Genomic DNA, 25,899 nt, shown 5'->3' with positions numbered 1-25,899 from the left:
TAAAAAAGTTCAGAGTAAATATAGGATAACTTATGGATACATTTATTCTAACAGAATGCATGTACAATTAAACATTAATTTGTTAAATGTAGTAAAAGATTAGAAACAGAATGCATACATCTTTTTCTTCAGTCATCATTAACAAAATTTTTCTGCTTTATGTTTTTTCATCATCATTTCCACATTGAAGTGTTCCAAGGAGCTTTGTTGAAACATGTCGATATACATCTAGTCCACCACCAGATGCCGCTGTTCTGTGTGGTTTCAAAGCCCTGAATGGGTGGTTCATTTTTCCAGCACAATTACATGAACCCCTATGAGGCTTCTATTCCCATCCCTATTGAAAATTGTTCCCACAAATATCAGAATATAAATGAAATTGAAATAAACATACCAATGGGGTCGCTGAAGTCATCCAAGCATTGAAATGTTTGTTGTTCAGCTCACCATGACTGCCAGACAAAACCCCCACCTGCACACCGTCACCTAGTTAAATACCTCTTCTCATTTACCTACCTGATAGATTAGGATTCACATTTTCCTTATACTGCCCCCTGCAGCTATGGAGTTGATCCTACCTGGAACAATCCTCCAAATCAATGTTCAGGAGCAAAAATAAAGAAAATAGAAGACAAAAAGCCAGGATAGAAAAATCTTAACAGTATTTATTGATCATTTTATTTTAGTGTAAACTTGCACCACAAAAAAGAATACTAATAAGGTACCAGAGTGAAGAGCTGCAGATTAAGAGGAGTTAATAGATCAAATCTTAACAATACCCATCTCCAATAAATGTTAACTCTACTAGATGTTAGCTCTAATGATTCAAAACAACTCATTCCTATTATCTAAAATAATTCATGTTGTGAACAATTTTTGCACATTTTGTGAAACTCATTGCCTAGTATCATTACACATAGACTAAATTGTATTGATCCTTTACTTTTTTGCTTTTGATAATTGTGGCTTAGAGAAGATGAAAACCTAAAAAAGCTGTTCAGGAAAGTCAGGATAAGACAAGACAAAACTTTATTGATCCCTGGAGGGAAGTTCAGTTGTTACAGCAGCCAAACAAGACATATAGCAGTTAGAAAACCAAATAGTCAGTAAGAGTTAAAACAGCAATAAAAAGTGGAAGTAAAAGTACACGTCATAACTAAATATGTAAATACAGCAGCAGTTTCAGCAGTCCTAAACTGTGTCATTCTATAGTCTAACTGCTGTTGGGACAAAGGACCTCCTGTAGCGAATCATACATTAAAACAACCAAAGTTTTTTTTTTAAATGTAGACAATTTCATTTCTACAGATCCAATTCTCACTTGTGCCTCCCTCTAATGAAGTTACTGCATCAATAGGGTATGGAATAGGGTATGGAGGCCATCAGCCTGTGGCTCTGTGTACATGAAATGAAAGCTCTGGTTGCTATGGAGTTCATTAGAACATTGAGGTTTCACCCCAGAAGTTTAAGCATTAAAAACTTGTTTTAAAATATTTAATTTTTCTGAGATGCAGAACTTTTCCCTCCCGTAAAATAAAGTCTTCTGCTGATTCTGATTCTGGTACAGAGGTTGAGAGGTCGACCTCTTATCAAAAAAGTTTAGAATTTAGAGTTTACACTAAATCCTTACATTGTCAAGAAAAGGTCTCACAAGTTCTCATGTGTTTGTTGAGATGAGATATTTGACTGAAACTTTTTTTACATTCTTTACAAGAAAAAGGCTTTTCTCCTGTGTGAGTTCTCATGTGTTTTTTAAGAGCAGATGAACAACTAAAACTTTTATCACATTCTTTACAAGAAAAAGGCTTTTCTCCTGTGTGAGTTCTCATGTGTTTTTTAAGAGCAGATGAACAACTAAAACTTTTATCACATTCTTTACAAGAAAAAGGCTTTTCTCCTGTGTGAGTTCTCATGTGTTGTTTGAGAGTAGATACATCACGAAAACTTTTATCACATTCTTTACAAGAAAAAGGCTTTTCTCCTGTGTGAGTTCTCATGTGTTTTTTTAGATCAGATGAACAACTAAAACTTTTATCACATTCTTTACAAGAAAAAGGCTTTTCTCCTGTGTGAGTTCTCATATGTGTTTTGAGATTAGATATTTGACTAAAACATTTTTTACATTCTTTACAAGAAAAAGGTTTTTCTCCTGTGTGAGTTCTCATGTGTGTTTGGAGAAAAGATATACGACTAAAACTTTTCTTACATTCTTTACACGAAAAAGGTTTTTCTCCTGTATGAATTCTCATGTGTGTTTTGAGACTAGATCTGCAACTAAAGCTTTTACCACATTCTTTACACGAAAAAGGCTTTTCTCCTGTGTGAGTTCTCATGTGTGTTTTGAGATTAGATTCATCACTAAAATTTTTCTTACATTCTTTACACGAAAAAGGCTTTTCTCCTGTATGAGTTCTCATGTGTGTTTTGAGCTTAGATCTGCGACTAAAGCTTTTATTACATTCTTTACAAGAAAATCTTTTATGTTCTGCATGGATTCTGGTGTGAATTCTGAACTGAGATATGTTACAAAAGCTTTTACCACATTCTTTACAGATATAACATCTTTCATCAGACCCAGTTTCCATGTAGTCAGACGGGTTAGTAATTATTCTTGAGTTTTTACCAGACCTGATTGGAGATTGTTTGTATTTCTTACCAAGATTAGTCTTTTTAAGATTTTTTCTAACATCTGTGTCACACTGACTTTCTGACATGTGAGAGCTGTCCACACTTTGGACATGTCTTCTGTGTCTTCTATTCCTCTGATCTCTGTTCTGTGGGTCTGTCTCTTCATCTGTAGTTGATGATGATTCTGTCTCTTCATCTGTAGTTGGTGTTGATTCTTCATGTTGGTTTCCTTCTTCATCCTGACTATCAGTTACATTAAAGCTCTGCTGATTGTTTAGATCTGCTTCACTGTTCTCATCTTCCTCATAAGTAGGAATCTCCATCAAGGTATCAGTCTCCTGCTTCAGATGAAGATGCTCTTCATCCTGACTGATGCAGAGTTCCCCTGGTTCCTCTTTAATCTGTGGAGGTTCTGGTTCCTCCTTTTCCTCTTGAATCTGTGGAGGTTCTGGTTCCTCCTGTTCCTCCTTAATCTGTGAAGGTTCTGGTTCTTCATGTTCCACTCTGAAGTTCCTCTGCTGGATGCAGAGATCTTCCTCTTCCAGTCATCCAACACTGGGGGAGAGCTGCAGAAACACAAGAACAGGTCCTTTTAAATACTACGGTGACTTTATTTATTCTTAATTATCAATACAAATGATTGCAGTATCATTCAGTATATGCACATTAAAAAACTTTTAATTAAAAAAAAGTTTTTTGTTTTCTTTAGCACAACAGTATCAAACTGTGCTGAAAAAGGCCCCCTACACCTCCCCCATATGAGGAGAGCTTTTTCAGTCAATAACTTGTAGTCTGAACCAGTTATAGAAAGAAAATATTTTATTTGTTTTTTTAGGGAAATTAATTTGCAGATAAATAATTCATAAATGGTACAAACAGGTCTTTAGTGTCATTTAACTGTATACTCAAATTAAATCATACTGAAATAAATAGATTTATTAGAAAGGGGACAGAGGGACTGACAGAAAATGTACTTTTAACCTGATTCTGTCTCCAATTATTTTTATATGAAATTACAAAAAGGAAAAAAGTCTGAAAACAATTGGAATGTTTTGGATTCTTGCCATTATTGACAGTAAAGATGCAGGCATCTATAGTAAATGTTTGACACAGTCTCTGAGGCTTATTTCAGCCCAACACCAGCTGTGTTATGTTAGGAATATGCTGCTAATAAAGTTACATTCACATGTCAGGGGTTGACACAGCCCAGAAATTTGCAGTGGCCCACAGGGCCAGTAGTTTTCGAAAGTTACTGGCCCTGCCTGAAAGTTACTGGCCCAACACAGTGCACAGCGGGACCCGCCGCTCCGCGGGTGGTTGCAACTTTAAGGGGGTCCGGGGGCATGCCCCTCCCGAAAATTTTAATATGGTGCAATTTGGTGCATTCTGGTGACATCTAGCACTTCTTTATACTTTTCAATTACTGAAAATAGAGCATATCAAACTTAAATCTGCTCTAGTCTGTTTCAGATTTTTTGAAGAGAGCACTGCAGTGTAGTAGGTAACACTAGTTCAGAAGTTTTCATGCTGCTTCTAATCACTGCTATTTCACATTTGTTCCTAATCAATAGTTAAGAAGTTTTATTTACTTTTCTGCTCTGACTGCCTTGACGTTCTGCTTTTTGTTACTGTTGCAAAGTTAGATTTACTTTTTAGTTACTTTAGTTACTTAATTAAATTAAATAATTGAAAAATTAAATAAAAATAAATTACTGAGATTAGGCCTGCACAATATACCGCAAATTTATCGTTATCGCTAAATCCAGCTCTGCAATATGCATATCGCAAAAGACGGCAAATATCGCAATAAATCATAAACCTTAAATGTGCTAAAACAATCTAATGGCAGCTTGAACCATTTAACAAATCAAATAAATCCCTTAATGCATTTGACCAATCGGATGGACGCCTTCACATTGTTGACCAATCAGATGAGCCCTATTATGTTAGATGTTTGTCACCTATGTCAACGAGGGTGATTTGGATTATAATTTTTAAACTGTTGCAATAAAATGGGAATGGTTATTTGGTTATTTTGCTGTTTGTTTATATACCGCAAATTATATCGTTATCGCAATTTTAATCTCTGATATTGCATATCGCGAGTTTTCCTCATATCATGCAGGTCTAACTGAGATCGTTCAGCTAACTAGAAATACTTACTGCTTACAGTGTTGTAAAGAAAAACTAAATGAAGTACTCTGACATTATACTGCATTTGAGTCTGAGATTCAGGTATTTGGAGTTGCCTTTGATTCTTTGACATTCAGCTTAAAGCTTAGTGCATACAGTTTCATCTTCAACGCATTCATTAAATATCTTGCTGTCCATACTACTAATTCCACCCATTACTCCATCTAACATATTCCTATCTATTCCTGCCATGTCTCTGACATGCTTCAGTCTCTCTTCAGTGACGGTGTCGGATTTATAATCAAATGTAATAATAACCCACTGGCTTGTTCCTTCGTTGTTGCTGTTTAACATTGTTTTGTATTGAATTGTTACATTCAATAAAGTTTGAAAAAATAAAAAAAAGTAGAGTGAGCGCGTGCCGCGTGGTGCTCGGCAGTGACAGCCGGGCGCGCAGGCGGGAGAGAAGGAGAAGTGATAAAAAGTTTCCCATAGAAACCCTTGAAGTCTGAACACAGGACTAGCAGAAAAAGTAAATTATGAAGACGAGGTAAATCTACACGTTTTCGCAAAATATACTTTAGTTTAGTAACGTAATGAATTACTACGGAGCCCGTGATCTGCCATGGGTTAAAAAAAAGGGGGTTCTGGCTGCCGCTGTTGCTGTGGCGGGGGTCTGGGTGTGGGGATGGCTGGACACTCTCCCTCCTTCTTTTCACATTCCACCATTCATTTAGAAGAACATAAACACTCACCTGAGCACAGGTGCTAGCTCACCTTTGCACTAATAGTTTGCATGATTGAATGAAATATTTCACACTAGTTGGTTTAAAGGCATAAGTATGCGTGTGTGAATAATATCTGTATTGTGTGCATGTTTTGTGTACATGTTGACATGTGGACACCTTTGCAGTTAACAGGTGTGTTTATAACATTTGAATGTGTGTGTGGACAGGCCCCGCCCTTTGAGATTTGTTTTACACTTGAGCCTTACCATAATGATAAACATCCAGTAAAGTTGTTGCTTTAGGCTGCTTCATGGTTCTACCCCCCCCCCCCCCCCCTCCTATTATCACCCTCCTATCCCCCCTCCTCTCTAACATCTCTCTCTCTTCTTCCCTCCTTTCCTTTTCCGTCCGGTCCAACACCAAAGATTTTCAAACATGATGGAATCTAATAAAGTTTGGCCTCAATTACAAAAGGGGTTTATTCAGACATTCCTCTGGTTTGTCTGAAGATTCATAACCCCTGTTGTTAAAGTAAAATCTGTCCAACACAAGAGGCCTTCAGCTCTCATCTGTTTGCCCAGCTGTTGGACAGGACAAGTTAAAAAAAAAAAAAAAAAAGGTTTTCGTTTCCACTAAATAATTAATTAATTCCAACAAAATAATAATCTGATATACAGTCAGGTCTGTAAATATTGGGACAGTAGCAATTCCAACATTTATGGTTCTATAAACCACCACAATGAATTAGACCGTCAGCTTTAATTTGAGGGTATTTACTTCCAGATCAGGTGAGCGGTGTGTGAATTACAAGAGTTTGCATATGTGCCTCCCACTTGTTAGCCCTTGTGCTATCTTATGACCCCCCCTTCCATTGACGTGTTCTCCCTACCATGACTAAGGTGGATAAAGGTGGAGAGGATTTCATGTCATCCACAGACACCAGTGAAGATCACAAATCATTGAAGAAAAAAGGTTCAGCACACTGTCTAGTGGGTCTAGATGACCCAACTCCCAATGTTAAAGTGCCTAGGATAGCACAAGGGTTAAGAAACCAAAAGTAATGTAAGTAATTCCCAACTGTTCCATGGCCAGGTGTGTGTTATTCCCTCCTTATAACAATTACAACATTCTTAAGAAGAAGAAATGCACCGGGAGCTCAGCAACGGCAAACGACCCGGGAGATTACAGAAAAAAACTGAGGTGGATGAAGGAATAATTCTGTCCCTGTTGAAGAAAACTCCCTAAATGGAGGGTTTACCACAAGATGTAAAACCTTAGTGAGCCTCAAAAACAGGAAGGCCAGACCAGAGTTTGCCAAACAACATCTAAAACAAACTTCACAGTTCTGAAACAACATCCTATGGACAGATGAGACCAAGATAAAAAATAAATTAAAAAAAACACCAAATCCCCCGGCGGCCGCATCGGAAATAAATAAAATTACGATGCATTATTCTTTATTAACAAATAACAGTAACAACTAACAACAACCTATCTAGCTTGTGAACTAACTACTAACTATAGGGGTTGTAGATTGACTGTGTGTGAGCACAGAGCGTCTTGTGTAGGAAGGTGCGCACACGTGTTATTGGTGCGTGTTGATTCTTCTGCTCTGTAGCTGCACGCGAGTGTCACCTGTACTCTTTGGTAAAGACATCTTCTCCGAATATTTTATATTTCCCAGTAATAAACAGACTGCAGACACTTTGTCACCTTACCGGTAGCCACGAAGCCTGACACCCATGAATAACACGGGGCAGGAAGCTCCGCCTTTGTTTATACAGACATGTTAACTTTGCGCTGCACATAATAGTTGCCGACGTTTAACGCCTCCTGACTAAACAAAGGGCACCAATGTGAGTGTGTACACCGACGCGAAAAAACGCCACGCGTCAAAGCGTCCCTTTTTTTAAAAACGCCTCGGGTTCGTTTTTTTGGTTTGACGCACCGCGTCAAAATCTATTCGACCAATGAGAATGGCGCTTTTGCACACGTGTCTGGAGCTTCTGAAGTTACAGTAAAACACAACTTGGGGGCGCTCAAACACAACACTGCCTTTCTGAGCACACATACCAGCAAAGAAGAGAGACGCCAAGTAGCGGCTACACTGACGCAAAGAAATAATGACGGACATTCTAAAATATCCCCGAAAACGCTCATGATACATTTTCAGCTCTTGTACCAGTCGATAAAACTCACCATGTTCTTCTCTTCTCGTAACTATGGGATGTACCCAAAATCGGCGTCTTTTCCGGCGTCTTTCATCATTCAACAGAACAATAATTTCTTCATCATTGGAACTGGAGCTGGAGCTACTGGTGCTTGAAATATTCATGTTTTCTTTGTATGATTCTGACAAGCGCGTAAATACTGGCTCTCTTCTTCTGAGTGAAAACCACCTTGTGTACAGGAGTATTTCTGTTTTACATTAAGCGCCATCTAATGTCAGGGAATGAAATTGCATGTTGGCTCGGCTCATCGTCAGCGAAAATCGCCTGGGTGTGAACACAAAAGACGTGGCGAATAATGCCTGGCGAATATTCGTCCTGGTGTGTACGGGCCTTTAGAATGAGGATGTGTGCTTCTGAAAGCGCGCGCCTCTGTGTGTAAAGGGAGCCACGTGCAGCAGAGGCAGTGAGAGAGCGCACGCAGACGAGAGAGAGTGACAGGCACGGTGGGAGAGGAGGAGAAGACAGTCTGGAAGAAAGAAGGAAAGTCTGAACACAGGACTAGCAGAAAAAGTAAATTATCAGCAAAGATGAATGTGTTTAATGTGTTTATTATAGTTCCAATCAAGCACCACATTGAAAATGTAAAAAAAAAAAAAAAAGTGCGGTGATGCGGTTATCGTCACAGCCCTATACCAGAGTCATGGAAAGAGAAGAGTATAAGAAGGAAAGGAACTGCTCATGATCCTAAACATCCCATGTCATCAGTGAAGCATGGTGGTGGTAATGTCATGGTGTGGGCATGTATGGCTGCTATTGGACCTGGTTCTCTTGCATTTATTGATGATGTGACTCCTGACAAAAGCAGTACGATGAATTCTGTTTCGGACAATATTATCTATGGTAGCTTTTGTGTAGCATAATTAAAAATAATAGACAAAACCAGAAATGCTTTTTCATTTTCAAAATGAAGCTGCATTTGTTTACTCGAAACTAAAAAGAAAAAGCAATCCACCAAACCGCTTTTTAATTTTCTTCTTCAACACTGCTTATTCTGTCACTTAATTAAAATGATAAAGAAAATAGTATTTGACATTTCATTTTCAAAAAGTTATCTGGTAAATGTGTAGCAATATTCAGTTACAGTAGATATATCTAATTTGACAATTAAAATGGATTAACAGAAATGCTTTTTTATTTTGAAAATGTAACTGCATCATATGACTCATATTAAAAAATAAAATTCAAAATGCTTTTTCCTTTTCTACTTAAAAACCACTTATTCTGTGTCATAATTAAAATAAAAGTGCAAAGAGGGGATTGTCTTTTCATTTTCACATCCACCCTGCGAATAGTGTTGCATAACACAATTCCAGTTAGCATTTCCACGGGGAGGCGGGGCAATGACATCAGTGCCTGTTGATCCAACCAGCAAAAGCCAAAAGTTTAGCATAGTGAAATCTGTTAGCGTTGTTCAAGGGGCTGTAGCTGTCCTGGAACAGCAAAATCAGCGTAAAGTACAGGTAAGATCTTAAGCCCGAGTCAGAACCCGACCCGGCCCGAAATTCAGGACATGATTGGTCAAGATGCATTATGGGAAATGTGTGATGCACGATGGGATACTTAGCCTCAGCATTTCCTGAATAATATAATTCCTGTTTGACCCTAAAGTAACAACACCCCATACTGGCCTTCATGACCAGCAAAAGAGATCCAAGGCTGGACGAAAATAGCTTGTTTGCTTAGTTCTGGAATGAAATGGAAATACTTGAATCCATTTTCTTGACTGCAAGACAGGTCAATGAACCGAAAACACCGGAGTCCAATCTTAATCATTTCATTAATTAGATGTAAAATGACTGACATGACCAAAAAAAACAGCTGTGCAGTCATAAACATGCAGATCTGCTTTGTGCTTTTCCCACTCATGCACTCACGTTTCATCCACAGATGAGCCCACATCTCTGCGCCTGTCATCTCACCGGCAACAGTTTCAAAACACAGGATCATTATTATTATTATTTTCAAATGAAGCTGTATTTGTTTACTCAAAATTAAAAAGAAAAAGCAATCCACCAAACCGCTTTTTCATTTTCTTCCTCAACACCGCGTATTCTGTCACTTAATTAAAATGATAAAGAAAATAGTATTTGACATTTCATTTTCAAAAAATTGTTTAGTAAATGTGTAGCAAATTTCGGTTAGATTTATCTAATTTGACAATTAAAGTGGATTAACAGAAATACTTTTTCATTTTAAAAATGTAACTGCATCATATGACTCACAAATAAAGTAAAAAAAACACTTAATGTCTGTTAGCATTGTTCATGGGGCTGTAGCTGTCCTGGAACAGCAAAATCAACGGGAAGCTGCAGGAGACGATCTTCTAAATGTGCTTTTATTACTGTTATGATTATTATTAAGGGCCTGCTCACTCATGATTTTTTTAATCTTTGTGGCCAGTGTTTTTTTCTTGGCTGCAAGGACCTGAAAAAAGGGTTAGCATTAGGCTAATACGTGCTAAAAACATTAGCCGTGGAAAGAGTGTTCCTACTGATTTTATGTTTTAAATAGGAGACTCTAGACTTGATGTCTGCTTCTTGTATTTCAGGGCTCCAGACTGCGACAAAATGGTTGCATTTGCGACCAAAATTTGAGAGTGTGCGACTAAATTTTACATTCAGTCGCACATGTGCTACCAGTAAATTTGCCTCCCCCACCCTCCGTATATTTTTATACATTAAACGTGGAAGGGGCATGTCAATGATCAGTGAAATAATCAATGAAATAATCAATGAGATGCGAGCGCACACGCTAACACACACACTCACTCATGAGACGCGAGCACACACTCGCGTTTCATTGAGTGATTGTCTGTGAGGCGACCAATGCGTGTGAGAAGTAGGCCTGGGCGATAAATTGATTAAATGAATTAATGTTTACTGTGACTCCTGCTGCTTCATGATCATCTCTGTGCAGAAGACGGGGTTTCTTAATTTATTTAAAACCTTAGACCCCAGATATGAGCTGTATTGTTAATCCTTAAAATGGTGCTACTGTCAAGGTGAATGTTTGTCTCCTCTTAGTCTAGACTACAAAGTGGGACTGAAAACACAGCTGGGACCTCAAGTAAGGAAGTAACCTTTTTATTGTGGACAAGTGAAAACAAGTGTAGACTAAAAAAATTAGACAAAAACAAGACAAAATTATTTAAACACAAGTCCAAAAAGGGAGTGAGAAGAAGAAAAATCTTATACTTAACTTTGATTCCAAGAGTGTGTTTATTTATTTATTATTTATCCCAGAACTGGGGGTTACATTTGTCTCGCATTTGATTGGGGGGGTGGGGGGGTGGGGGGGGGGATTGGGAAAAACATCGGAAATCGAATGAAAAAAAATAAAATCTGAGATTTTATTTTTAGGCCATATCGCCCAGCCCTAGTCAGAAGAATAGGGAAAGCCACTGTAAGTGGCTAAAATGCGTGGAGGGGGAGGGGCCTTGAGATAATTGACCATGCGTAAACATCTGTGGGAAGGAAACGGAGACAAATATCATCATAACCTGATATGTGCGTCTGAGCTATGAGCAAGCAAACTATTGATTCGTTCTTCCAACCTGCGGCTAGTGTACCAGTGCCAGAGTGTACAGCAGGGGTCTCAAACTCGCGGCCCGCTGGGTATTTGCGGCCTCCAAGATGATATTTTGCGGCCCCCGCCTTAAAATGAAAGTTTAATGTTACTGCAGCCCGTCAGTTTCTATGAATGACACGTTTTCCTTGTCTTGCGCGTAGCTGACAAACCAACCATTTGGGATTTGGAGGGATTTGAATCTTTTCTGTCTGCAGATCCATGAGCAGGACCCTGTCTTTGGGTTTTACCTTGAAATGTAGTTTTGGAAATAGAATCCGTCTGAATGTCTGGAATTGCAGACATGGAGACATCAAAGAGGTTTAGATGGGATTTTGGGTTTGACAGAGAAATCTGCTGAAAAGAACTGAACTACAAACTTAGAACCACAGACGACTAAACAGATTGGACTTTTTTATCTGCTAGCAATTTTCTCTTTGATCTGTTAAGGTTTCCTGTTTGTCGTTAGCTGGAGGGACTAACTAAGATCATCTGATTTGAAGAATGTTGTGGGCTGCACTGACCAACAATGTCTTCTGTCTTTTCAACTGGAAGGGACAGAAGAGACTCTTCCAGGACACGCTGTTGATGGACTGCATGTTTGGAGAGCTTGAAGCTCAAGATAGAACCGTTGTTGAAGTGAACATACCGATAGTGTGGAGATGAAGATCAGAGTCACACTGACCTGCTGACATGTGAGAGCTGTCCACACTTTGGACATGACTTCTGTCCCTCCTCTTCCTCTGATCTCTGTTCTGTGGGTCTGTCTCTTCATCTGTAGTTGATGTTGGTTCTTCATGTTGGTTTCCTTCTTCATCCTGACTATCAGTTACATTAAAGCTATGCTGATTGTTTAGATCTGCTTCACTGTTCTCATCTTCCTCATAAGTAGGAATCTCCATCAAGGTATCAGTCTCCTGCTTCAGATCAAGCTGATCTTCATCCTGACTGATGCAGAGTTCCTCTGGTTCCTCTTTAATCTGTGGAGGTTCTGGTTCCTCTTTAATCTGTGGAGGTTCTGGTTCCTCCTGTTCCTCTTGAATCTGTGGAGGTTCTGGTTCCTCTTTAAACTGTGGAGGTTCTGGTTCCTCCTGTTCCTCTTTAATCTGTGGAGGTTCTGGTTCCTCCTGTTCCTCTTTAATCTGTGGAGGTTCTGGTTCCTCTTTAATCTGTGGAGGTTCTGGTTCCTCCTGTTCCTCTTGAATCTGTGGAGGTTCTGGTTCCTCTTTAATCTGTGGAGGTTCTGGTTCCTCCTGTTCCTCTTGAATCTGTGGAGGTTCTGGTTCCTCTTTAATCTGTGGAGGTTCTGGTTCCTCCTGTTCCTCTTTAATCTGTGGAGGTTCTGGCTCCTCCTGTTCCTCTTGAACCTGTGGAGGTTCTGGTTCCTCCTGTTCCTCTTTAATCTGTGGAGGTTCTGGTTCCTCTTTAATCTGTGGAGGTTCTGGTTCCTCCTGTTCCTCTTGAATCTGTGGAGGTTCTGGTTCCTCTTTAATCTGTGGAGGTTCTGGTTCCTCCTGTTCCTCTTGAATCTGTGGAGGTTCTGGTTCCTCCTGTTCCTCTTTAATCTGTGGAGGTTCTGGCTCCTCCTGTTCCTCTTTAATCTGTGGAGGTTCTGGCTCCTCCTGTTCCACTCTGAAGTTCCTCTGCTGGTTGCAGAGATCTTCCTCTTCAATCTTCCAATGCTGGGGGAGAACTGCAGGAACACAAACACAACAAGGAGCCTTTTATATGTTTCCAGGACTTTTGGGTTTCGTCAAACATCAATAAACTCTGTGATCATTGGAGAAAATGTCTGAGGAGTCTGGAGGACCAGAAGAGACTCATTGAAATAATACATATAGACGCCATTAAATAATTAAATAAATGTGACATTCATTCTTTAAAATTTGAAATAAATAAGCAAATATATCATTAAAAATGTCAATATTTAATTTAAATTGAATGTTAAATGATTTACACAGGTCACATTTAAAGTTCTGCTATTATTCTCTATAAGAGGTGTCACGATTTTCGACTTTAAATCGAAATCGATCGAAATTAAGTCACAGTCTTGAACTTCAAATTCAAAAATGGAATCGTCGATGCTGCCACGCCCCCATGCTGCGTCTGGTTACTTGCAAAGCAGAAAAAAACATGTTGAAGGGCTGCGAGTCTAATTGTTGATATAGTTTTTAAAAAAAGAAGTGCTGCGAGTCAACCTCCTCTAACAGCCACTCAAAAGATAGCATGGAGACCCATCAACAGAACTCGAATCCCCTCTTCTTTCACGGAAGTCGCTGGTGTGGAGGTATATTGGATTTCCATTGAGTTATGTTGACAACGTTCGCGTTGTCAACAAAAAAACAAACAAACAAACAACGGTTTGCAAGCTGCACTATGTATGTGCATGTACCATATTCTCTCACAGGCGGCAACTCTAACATGGTAGGGCATCTCCGCAGGCACCACAAAAACATAGATTTATGTGTAAACCACCAACTACACAAACTACTCTTCTGTCTTCATTTGGAATTAAACTTCCAATCAACTCAACTCGCAAATGGAGTCGGTAATGACCAAGTCCAGAGTGTGTCCTCTGTTGTGAGCAGCTATGGGACATTTTTTGAAATCTGTGAAGATTTTTTTTAATTTGAAATGGTTTATTTCAAGCAATCAAATAGAAATAATACACAAAAAACAATACAATCATAACTTATACATTCGTACAATAACTAATCAAACTTAGGCTAATTAGACATTCATAAATATTGCTTGAAAGGGAGTGGAAGGAAGCGAATTTATATAATCCCACCCCGTTATACTATAACCATTTTATTACATGATTTATTATTATCCAGTTCCTATAGCTTTTTTTTTTTTTTTTATAACTTTATTTTTATTAGTTTTTGTTACATGAACATACATCTCAGACAACATCACAAAAAACAAGAAAGAAAAGAAAAAGGTCAAGTCTAGGTGTTTCACATGTCTATCTGTTATACAGTGTCCATTTTTTCCACTTTCGGTGTAGTTGTGCCTCTTGCAGCTTCAGCCTGTATGTTATTAATTCCATTGAATATATGTTGTTGATTGTTGAAGTCCATTGCTCCTTTGAAGGGATCTCCGTAGTGCCCCAGTTTCTGGTTATTGTTTTTTTAGCGGCTAGTGACATGACTTTAAATAAGTATTTGTCACTTTGGTGGATTAAGTTTCCTGAAAACATGTACAGATAAAACAGTTCTGGCAACAAAGGAATTTTGTATCCCAGCACTTTGCATGTGAGATCGCCCACCATTTTCCAAAAACCTGTCACATTCTGACATTTCCAAAATACATGAGAGTGGTCAACATTTATTTCTCCACATCCGCGCCAACAGCTCTGATTTGTTTTCAAATGTTTGCTCTTCAGTTTAGGTGTTATGAGAAATCTAATAAGGTTCTTCCAGGCAAACTCTCTCCACGTTCGAGATCCAGTGGTGGTATGGTGGTGTCTCCACATATCTAACCAGTCCTGTTCAGTTATCTTTATGTTTAATTCTCTTTCCCAGTTATCTTTTGCTTTCAAAGTTGTGTTTTCGTCATATTCCATCAATGATTTATATAACATACTAATCAATTTAGTATTGTTATCTTTATATGTCTTTGTTATTGTGTGAACTATCCCGCCTTCATCCCCAGAGGAGCCGCTCTGTATTGCTTTCTTATGGTAGTTTCTCATTTGTAAGTATCTGAAAAAATCCTGTTTTTCAAGGTGAAATTGTTTAGTCAAGTTCTCAAAACTCTCCAGCTGTCCGTCCTTTTCTAGCAAGCACCATGCTGTTATTCCTTTTGTAGTCCAATATTTAAGGTCTGATCATATTCTGCTGGTTTAAATTGCCTGTCATATGCTACCCATTTTAATTTTTTTGCACTATTTAAGATTTTGTATTTTTGGAGTAGTTTGAACCATATAGTTAGTGTATGGTTTGTTATGGGATCTAAATGCCTTTTCTTTGTTTCATATAACTCTTTATCACCAATAATGTTTTGAATAGGTTCTTGTAAAGTTTCACATTCAATATTTTTCCATTTTCCATTATAATGGGGGTTACACCAACAGCATAAGTACCGTAATTGTGAGGCGATATAGTACTCTTTTAGCTTTGGTAAAGCCATACCTCCTTTGTTCTTTGGAAGCTGGAGGGTGCCATATTTTATTCTGGATCTTTTGTTGTCCCATATGAATCTGGATATTGTTTTGTCCCACGTTGCGAATTGAGTGTTGGAGACCTGTGCTGGTAGAGCTTGAAATAGAAATAAAAACCACGGCAATATGTTCATTTTCACTATTTCGATTCTAGAGCTGAAATCTAGTGGGAGTGTTGACCATCTTTCTATGTCTTTTTTTATCTTGTCTTGTACTTCTGAATAATTTTTAACGTTTACATGTTGAAAGTCTTGTGTTATTTCTACTCCTAGGTATTTAATACTTTTCATATTCCAATTGAATTTAAAGTTGTTTCTAATGTATTCAGAGGGAACATAGTTGAATGTTAGAGTCTGAGTTTTTGAAATATTAATTTTATATCCCGATAAATTTTCAAATGTTCCCAACAGTTTCATAAACTGTGGAATTGATGATTCTGGTTGTTCGAGGTACGCTATTAGGTCATCAGCAAACAATCCTATTTTATGTTCAACGCCATTCATTGAAACTCCTTTAATTTCAGGTTTTTCTCGAATTGCCTGTGCCAGAGGCTCAATAAAAAGAGCAAACAGAGTCGGGGAGAGTCCACAACCCTGCCTAGTGGATCTTTCCAATTTAAATGTTCCTGTTAAATTCCCGTTTATTTTAATTTTAGCCGTTGGTTGTGAATATATTGTTTTTATAATTTCAACCGATTTGTTATTAAATCCCATTTTTTCTAAGACTAAGAATAAAAATTCCCAATTAACGCGGTCAAAAGCTTTTTCCGCGTCAATACTTAGGAGAACTGTACTTATATGTTCTCTTTGGGCTCTTTCAGTTAAGTGTAAGGTTCTTCTAATGTTGTCGTGTGTCTGGCGACTTTTTATGAATCCCGTCTGGTCCTCATCAATAATGTCAGGTAAAAAAGTGTTTATCCTTTTACAGATTATAGACGTGTAGATCTTGTAATCTATATTTAGTACTGAAATAGGCCTATAATTAGCGCACGACTGTTTGTTTTTCCCTGGTTTCAACAGAACTGAAATAATTGCTTCGGACCAGGAAATGGGCATTTTATTATTTTGTAGGGTCCAATTCAAAGATTTGTGTAGTATTGGAGTCAGCTCCTCTTTAAATATTTTATACCATTCAGCTGGAAACCCGTCGCTGCCTGGTGATTTATTGTTTTTCAAAGAGCTTATGGTTTTTAATATTTCCTCTGTAGTAATTTCAGCTGTAAGTAGTTTATTTTGATTTAATCCGATAAATGGCAGATCTATATTTTCCAGAAAGCTTCTTTTATCTTGTTCACAGGCTGAAGGAGGTTGTGAATATAGCTTTTTATAGTAATTAGTGAATATTCTCTCAATTTCCTCTGGATTATTTGTTACTTTATTGGTTTCGGGATCAAGGATTTCATAGATTGTATTCAGAGTTTGTTGTTTTTTAATTCTTTTGGCTAGTAATTTTGTTGATTTAGGCCCTACTTCCTGATAGCTTTGTTTGAAATAAATCATCTTTTTTTCTATTTCGTCCTCTAATATGTGGTTGATTTGTTTTTTAATATTTTGTATTTGTTGGTATATTTCTGTTGTATTTTTATTTATAAGCTGCTGTTCGAGTTCTTTTAATTTTACAGAGTATTCTTCATATTTTTGAATTCTCTTTTTCCGCAACCATGCTGTTTTCGCTATTAGTTTTCCTCTAATTACAGCTTTAAGAGCATCCCATAACACTGTAGGGTCTACCGCACCATTGTCATTGTCATCCATATATTGTTTTATGTCGGTTTTTATGTCCTTTATAATTGTTTCATTATTCAAAATCCCAACGTTCAGTCTCCATGTTGTTTGTTTCTTCCTATTTGATATATTTACTTTCATGTGCTGGGTATTATGGTCAGACACGTCTGCACCCTCAATTTTACATTCTTCCACTCTATTAATATCTGATTTAAAAACAAAGAAATAGTCTATTCGTGAATGTACTTTGTGACTTGCGGAGTAATGTGTGTAATCTTTCTTACGGGGGTTTAAGCTTCTCCACACATCCAGCAATCCCAGTTCTTCCATGGATAATTTAACAAATTTGGCAATAGTCTTTTTATGTTTATGTTTACTAGTTGTGTCTAATTTAAAGTTTAAGGCTACATTGAAGTCCCCTCCGCAGATTAATATACCCTCGGCCTCTTCAGCAATAACGTTAAACAGGGATTTAAAAAACTGTTTATCACTTTCAGGTGGGGCATATACATTGACTATTGTCAAAACTGCGTCTCCCATTCGTCCTTTAACAACGATGTACTGCCCGTCCTTCCCCTTTATGACTTTGTCAGTTTCAAATTGAGTTTTGTTTGATATCAGAATAGCGACTCCTCGTTTGCGGCTTTGTTTGTATGAACTGTAATATGTATTTCTGAATCCTAGTTTTTTAAGTTTCTCGTGTTCTTGATCATTTAAATGGGTTTCTTGCAATAGAGCTAATTGTATATTTTCTTTTTTTAATTTTTGCAGAATTATCCCCCTCTTTTTGGGTGTGGTTAACCCATTCACATTTAACGAGGCGACACTCAAACTACACATTTTGTCTTATAACAATCCTATTTATGCACCTAGAACGTGACCCTGAAAACAAAAATTGTAAAAAAATGTAAAACCTGAACACAAACGTAAGTTCTGACTTCCACATGGAGAAAGGATGATCCATCTCTCCTCTCTCGTCCCCGTTGGTGGGTGGGCAGGATGTCCTCATTCCAGATGGGAGCCTGCCTCTAGACATAAGTCTAGCTTTGTCCAACGTTCCTTCCTCCTCAGTCTGTGAGCTCCGTCTCGGCCTTTTTTGTTTAAATTGGCTCCATTTACGGATTCCCTGTGGTTATTTCCTCTGGTATTCCTGGAGCCTCTCTTGTGCACGCCGCGCTGTCCCTCCGACGCGCTGCCATCCCTCTGCTGCTGGGGTCCGGTCCAGTCCCTTGCTGTTTTCGCTGCTTGGAGTGTTGATATGGATCCCTCTCTTCTTAATGTCTTCCGCCGCTTCCATCGCGCTATTGTAGCTTTGTACGCCTTCTTTCCAATGAACCCTCAGCCTTGTGTATGGGGTTTGAAAACGGATTCCCCGCTCCTTCAGAACTTTTTTAATGTCCGAGTATGAGCGCCTTTTTTGAACAATTTCTGCTGGGTAGTCGTGGTCAAACTGGATGAGCTGGTCGTTCACTTTTATTTTCTTTTGCCAAGCTTTCTTCAGGATCATGTCTTTCGTTGCAAAACTTAAGAAATTGACCACGACATGCCTCGGGCGCTGGCCTGCTTTGGGTTTCATCGGGGGGGTTCTGTGTGCGCGCTGCATCTGGAGATCAAAGTCCGCCGGTATGAGAAGCTCTTTTTTAAACATATCGTTTAGATAAGTTATAACTGAGCCCCCTTCAACTTCTTCTGGTAGCCCGAAGATTCTGATGTTATTTCTCCGGGCTCTGGCTTCAGATTCCGTAACCTTGTCCCGCAGAAGTTGCATCTGTTTTTGCATTGTTTTGAGCTCACCGTTCGCCTCCATGTTGCTCTCCTCCAAAGTTGCAATGCGAGTCTGGGCTTCGGCTAGGTCGGCTTTTTGGCTTTCCAGCGTGTTGTGGTGCTCCTTGAACTGTCGGTCCATATCTTGCCTGAGGGAAGATATTTCTTGCTTCAGTTCGTTCTTTGCCCCTCGCAGCTCTGTGTCCAAGTCATGGATCTGAGCGCTAATTTTTGCTAGCCCGTCTAGCATTAGCTTTGTGTCGCTGTGGCCTCGCTGGTTCTCGTTGTCCGAGCTAGCTTCGCTGGCCGCTTCTTCCATCTCGTGCTCGATACTTTCTGGTTCGGTCAGCTCGTTCACTTCTTTTTTTTTTCTTTGGCTTTTCCGCAGCGTGTTTCCTTCACTCATATCTTCTTTTCTGTTGTTTTGTTTTCGAGTTTGTGGAGTTTTTAGTGAACCGAGTGCGGGAGCCCCAGACTGAGCGTGTCTCCTCTATGCCGGCATTCCGGAAGTCCAGTTCCTATAGCTTTTATCAGACAGAATTAAGAATCTTGAAATATCAATAAAACATACGACTGAATTACTTAAATTATTTTGTAAAAAATAAGTATTAGAAATCAACATGGCCATGAAGTATCCAAATATATGAAGATTATGTTACTTATAAAAGTCATTAATATGATTAAAAAATAATACTATATCAGTAAAATAGACACAACACTGTTTCAGGAATTTTCATAGCAAAATTTCATCAAGTATCAAAAGTTAAAAATATGTGCAAAATTATGTTACATTAGGAAAAATCATGAATCAACGTATCAAATTATCAAATGAAGTAATATCAATAAAAGTCAATGGTAACACTTTATATTAAGATTCCTTAACAAGCTTTGTTAACACATTAACAAGCATTATAAATTAATTTATAGGGTGTTAGTAAGACATTTATTAGAACAATAAGTCTAATAAGGTTTATTAAATTACTTAGTTAACACATTTACAAGCATTATTATTAGGATGTTTTCAAGATGCTAATGATGCATTTACTGATATTATAGGTGCCTAACAAATGTGTCAGTGTTAATAAGCTTAATAAGATTTATTAACAACCTTTGTTAACAAATTAAGAAGTATTATTATTGTTTGGGGTTCTACTAAGATATTTATTAGCATTATAGATGTCTCACACAAGCTTAAGTGTTCATAGGCTTAATAAGTTTTATTAACTAACTTAACAAATTAATAGGTTTTATTAATGTGTCAGATGCTAGTAAGATATTTATTAGCATTATAGATGTCTTGCAAATACCTGAAAGTGTTAATAAGATTTATTAACATCTAAAGTCAGACCATTGTCTTCTAAATCCATATTACTAAACTGCTTATAAGCTTTACAAATGTATTAATTAACTTTGTTAATAGTTTATTAATTGTTTTGCAGCACCTCATCTAAAGTGTGGACGTTTTTTAGCACAAACAACCACAAAGCATAAAGATTGTAAAAACAACTTTATGACATTAAAACAGACTAAACATACACAAATCGTTCTGTAAAAGATATATAATAATTTAATTCAGACAAATAATTTTTAAAAAAAAACATATATACTGGTGTTGGATGACTAGCATCATAGCTAATAAGGATAAAGTATTAGCATCTATCCTGAGTGAAACCTTCATTGCAAATCCCATCACCAGGAGACAATTCTAAGCATTCACTGCAACTGCATTCAACCACTGTTGCCTTGCTTCAAAGTCCACAAGAAAGTTGCACAAGCCAGTAATTTTTGAAGAACGAAGACAATAAACCTACAGGAGCCATGCTAAAGATAACACGCTAACGACCGACCGGTATAGAATCAAAGATGGGCGGGGCTTTTTTCGTCACCTGTGTGAAAGCAAAGTCTAAGAGGCCATTCAATTGGCTGAAAGTGAGCACTCCTGTTTCGCTGATGAGTTTGATTGACAGATTCATTAGCCAATGGTGACATTAGTTAACCTGCCCATTCGATGGGCAGGTTAGCGTGTTAGCTTTAGCATGGCTCCTGTAGGTTTATTGTCTTCGTTCTTCAAAAATTACTGGCTTGTGCAACTTTCTTGTGTACTTTGAAGCAAGGCAACAGTGGTTGAATGCAGTTGGCTTTGAATCCAGAGAACTGTCTCCTGGTGATGCGATTTGCCATGAATGTTTCACTCAGGATAGATGCTAATACTTTATCCTTAAGCCTTATAGCTTTGATGCTAGAGTCATCCAACACCTATCTATGTTTTTTTTGTTTAAATTATTCTTCTGAATCAAATTATTATATATCTTTTATAGAACAATTTGTGTATGTTTAGTCTGTTTTAATGTCATAAAGTTCTTTTTACAATCTTTATGCTTTGTGGTTGTTTGTGCTAAAAAACTTCCACACTTTAGATGAGGTGCTGCAAAACAATTAATAAACTATTAACAAAGTTAATTAATACATATGTAAAGCTTATAAGCAGTTGAGTAATATGGATTTAGAAGACAATGGTCTGAATTTAGATGTTAATAAATCTTATTAACACTTTCAGGTATTTGCAAGACATCTATAATGCTAATAAATATCTTACTAGCATCTGACACATTAATAAAGTCTATTAATTTGTTAAGTTAGTTAATAAAACTTATTAAGCTTATGAACACTTAGGCTTGTGTGAGACATCTATAATGCTAATAAATATCTTACTAGAACCCCAAACAATAATAATACTTCTTAATTTGTTAACAAAGGTTGTTAATAAATCTTATTAAGCTTATTAACACTGACACATTTGTTAGGCACCTATAATATCAGTAAATGCATCATTAGTATCTTGAAAACATCCTAATAATAATGCTTGTAAATGTGTTAACTAAGTAATTTAATAAACCTTATTAGACTTATTGTTCTAATAAATGTCTTACTAACACCCTATAAATTAATTTATAATGCTTGTTAATGTGTTAACAAAGCTTGTTAAGGAATCTTAATATAAAGTGTTACCAAGTCAATCAATTTAACCATTGTCATTAATTGATTAATCATTTGTTTTATTATTTTTTGTATTTTTATTTATTTATTTATTCATTTATTTTTTACATATTTTTATGATAAAGTAATGCTGTGAAGTAAAATAAAAGGGTCCATAATCTGTCAATTGTCCAAGGTTGGCATTTCTTCTTCTGCTGAAAAAACAGCTGATCTTCTGGGTTTAAACAGTTTCTAGTCTCTTCCATGTTATGTCTGCAGACATTAGATTCAGGTCCATATCCTTCTTCAGCTGATATCAGCTCAGTGAAAGTTGAGGTCAAGTTGTCTGCAGGTCAGAACTCTCCGCTGTTGATTCAGGTGACGTCAGACAGATGGAGAAAGTGATGAATCCAGGCGTCATATTTCTTGAAATTATTTGGCTCTTTGGTTTATTACTCCATGTTGTTTCAGACGACCGAAATAAGACACTTCTCAAAGTCCTTCATGGTGTTCACAACCAGAACCTTGGACCGGTCCGGTGGACCGAGTGGTTTGACGTAAATCCTGCAGCCTTTAACCCAAGTGTTCTCAATCTTCTTCTGCTTCCTGAGAAGCCGTGCATGTTTGGAGATTTCAGCATTCCTCCTGGTCAGATGGTCGTTCAGATAAGCAGCAGATCCTTTCAGATTTTTACGTTGGTTCATCAGAGCTAGCTTGTGTTTGTGATTCACAAACCTGATGAGGATCGCTGGTTTATCCGTCTCCTTTCTCCTGGGGAGCAGGTGGCAGGTCTCCATGGTGTTGAGATCCAGGGAAATCCCTTTAGACGTGAGAAATGATTCCACTTGGTGATCCAGAGACTCTCCACCGCTCTCCGTTTCTGGACTGCTAGCTATGCTGGCGCGATCAGCATTAGCAATGCTAGCTCCAGCTGCATTTAGCTTTGCCCGAGGTTTGATCGGTACTCCAGTGAGAATGACATTATTCATCCTTACTTGTTGTTCCACATCGTCCAGTCTTTTCTCCAGAATGCCGACCCGGTTTTCTCGTCGCTCGTTTTTAACCTGAAATCTTTGAAATTCTTCCATTAGCTCTAAGAGCTGAGTTTTTACTGTTGGTGTTGCACAAAATTAGGAAAATGCCAAATATTTTTGAAGTAACCCCAGTGAGGAGTTCTATGGTTACGTTTTTAATGTTTTATAAGAGCTCAAAGTGATGACATATCTCCAGGCTGTGTTCTGTAGCATGTTCATATTTGTATAATTTTGACAATGTATTTTTATGGAGAGAAAAATATTATATGTTATTTAAGGTTTAACTTGATTTCTTCTGGATTGATATTCCTTTCTGTTTTTATTAATGTTCAGTTCAGTTTAAAAGTCTAGCTTTAGTGTTTTCAGTAAATGTTTCTTGTTTGGCCCAAAACTCAAAGCGTGTTTTGGATTTAGGCCGCCTGTGTGACGGAGTTTGACATCCATGTAGTTTATGAAATTATGATTTTTTGTGTGTAAAATGGAAAAATAAGGATAGAGAACACAAAAGGAAGTCATCAAATTTCTATGTGTGCGGGGAGAGAGGGGGTTACTCGCCCGGGAAGTAAGTTAGTGTAGAACCACCACTGAGTGACAGACGGGTCCCTATAAAGAAGAGCATGGAGCTCAAAGGTCTTCTTCTGTGTTTGTGTGATGAAGGTGACATACCTATGTGGTGGAGCTGCAGCTGTGGTTTCCAGATGACATCCAGCAGTCTGCGCTGACGACAGAGCTCCTCCTCGTACTGGACGATGGTTCCTTCACAGAGTCTGCAGATTTCTTCAGCAGCAGCAGCTAGTCGCTCGCTGATCAACTCTCTCAGAGACTGAAGGGAAGACATGGTTCCTGCTCCCATCTTCAGCTCCAACTGAACCCTCAAAACTGGTTCCTCCGGTTCCACTCTGAAGTTCCTTTGTGGGTTGCAGAGACTGTCCTCTTCAGTCAGCCAATGCTGGGGGAGGCCTGCAAAAACAAAAGAAGAAGGCTTTTTTATGTTTGGAGGAATGTATTGTAAAAACGCCAATACAAATGTAACAGTCTCTTTCAGGATATTTGGAGGAGGAGCCCCTGAAGGACCATTGTTTGGAACGTAAACGTCCTTGTAAGAGTGTCATGAAGTGGTTTAAAAAAAAAGTTCTCTCTGTATCCCAGCTTTACAAAAGGCCCCCCCTACCCCCCCCCCCCCCCCCCACGAGAAGAGCTGTCAGTCCACAACCTGCTGAATGGAAATAAATTAATTTTCTTAATCCTTTTAAGAATATGAAATTGCAAATTAAAGTCTTGAGTGGCGTTGTATTGCCCGCTCTACCTGCCCTCACCGCCCACCTCTATGGTCCACCAGCCCTCACTACCTGCATCTAGGCCCCATTGTCGTCCTTGCCGCCTGAGTCTAGACACCACCGCCACTCTTAGCACCCACCTTTGACCAAACCCCACTTCCTGAGCAGCCACTACGCACATTTAACCCCTCCTTCTCAACTAACTCAGAAGCACTCATTGATTAAGATACTAACTATGCTGACCATGCTAGTTATGCTAATGTGGCTACAAGTGCTAGCATAGTTATCAGCATCATAAACTGACTCAGAAAAACTCTTTGAAAAATAAAGGAGTAATATGAGTGTGCCCCTTTAGCGAGCTCACCACACGTTCAAAATCTACAACTTAGTAGTTTACAACAGTAGCTTGCCATTGATGCCTGAAAAGTTACGAGACAATCAATAAAAATCCCAACGACAAGTTTTTGTAAGTATCTGATACTAAAGGTGCTGTTTTTAAAAATCAAAGATGGCGGCTTCTTCCCGAGGTCAAAGTTCAACAAAACTCCTGCGGTGTTTGAAGACTGAAATTATTGGAACGTGTGTGAAATTTCATGGAAATCATTCTAAAAAAATTCATTTTCCTAAAAACCGTGAATTATTAAATCGTAGATTTTGGCACACAATGTCTGCCAAACTATAGGTTGTGTGCAAAATTGTTTCTTGTGGTTTTTACCATAAAAGAGAATAACAGTAGGGACCGCAATGCGTGTCACTGCGCATACCGTTCGCGCATGTTCAGTCTGCCATTGAAAAACTTGGTTTCCGCATTGAAAAGTTTATGTAGTTAATATATGCATCGCGGTGCATTTTGGAATAGCGTCTACTTCGACTTTCATTCAGGAAAGTAAAGTGTATTTACTGGACATTTTTGTGATCCAACCGCAGCTTTTTTTCTGATTTTGGGTCGATCTCCCAGCTTCATGAAACTTACAAGGTGATTAAAATCTCCCAAAGCCCACCCTAAACATTGAGAAAACCCCCAGAATTCGATTTTACAGACTCAATTCTCTATAGAAACATCTAGAAGAATTATGTTAATAATCGACAATGAGCGATCACTTGCTAAAAGAGGCATATTATTATTTTTCTCACTTGTACAGTAAAACTGTACTACAAGAGCAAAGTTAAACTGATCACTGATTTTAGAAAGTTGTAAGAAAATACCTAGAAAAACAATTTTTTTATTAAGGGTTACCTGTTGATGTAGATAAAAATGTTTGCTATTTACAATTTTGTGCTATTTAATTTAACCGTGTGAAAGTACAGGCAGAATGTAATGACATTTTGTAACAAAATCCCATGTTCTGATTCCACCATGGTTTTTAAAAAGTTATGTATCAAAGCAAAAATACACCCACAAAGTAATTATTTATGCAACAACACAATGCCATTATTCCCAGTTACTTCAGATCTAACTGATTACTTTTAATCTTAGTGACACTTTTCTGTGAGTGGCATGTTTTGTCAGGACTCAAGAATCAACAAGACTCTTTCAACTTCTCCCTGCCAGGTGTGGTAGTGGCTTCATCTTCTCAAAGATTTTAAGGTAATATTTAAAGAAGAAATAGCAAATATAAGAAAACTGTTGAAAGTTTATTTTTCCTGATTTGAGCCATTTTTGAATGAATGTTAG

The 25,899-nt window shown here is 38.0% G+C and overlaps 1 protein-coding gene across 1 annotated transcript; it reads right to left on the bottom strand.

Moving 5' to 3' along the window:
- Positions 1–640: 640 nt before the first annotated feature.
- Positions 641–24,088, bottom strand: LOC144989233 (uncharacterized). The gene is made up of 3 exons (XM_078941410.1): positions 23,614–24,088; positions 11,970–12,977; positions 641–3,194 (listed from the first exon to the last, which is right to left on the bottom strand). The coding sequence occupies exons 1-3, from the start codon at positions 23,798–23,800 to the stop codon at positions 3,121–3,123; spliced, it is 1,269 nt and encodes a 422-aa protein (XP_078797536.1). The 5' UTR covers positions 23,801–24,088; the 3' UTR covers positions 641–3,120.
- Positions 24,089–25,899: the final 1,811 nt, after the last annotated feature.

Source organism: Oryzias latipes, chromosome 2 (genome assembly GCF_053564925.1).
Source record: "Oryzias latipes strain Hd-rR chromosome 2, Olatipes_Hd-rR_3.1".
Taxonomy (NCBI): Eukaryota; Metazoa; Chordata; class Actinopteri; order Beloniformes; family Adrianichthyidae; genus Oryzias; species Oryzias latipes.
The sequence above is the reverse complement of the archived record's forward strand: the minus strand, read 5'-3'. Positions and strand labels throughout refer to the sequence as shown.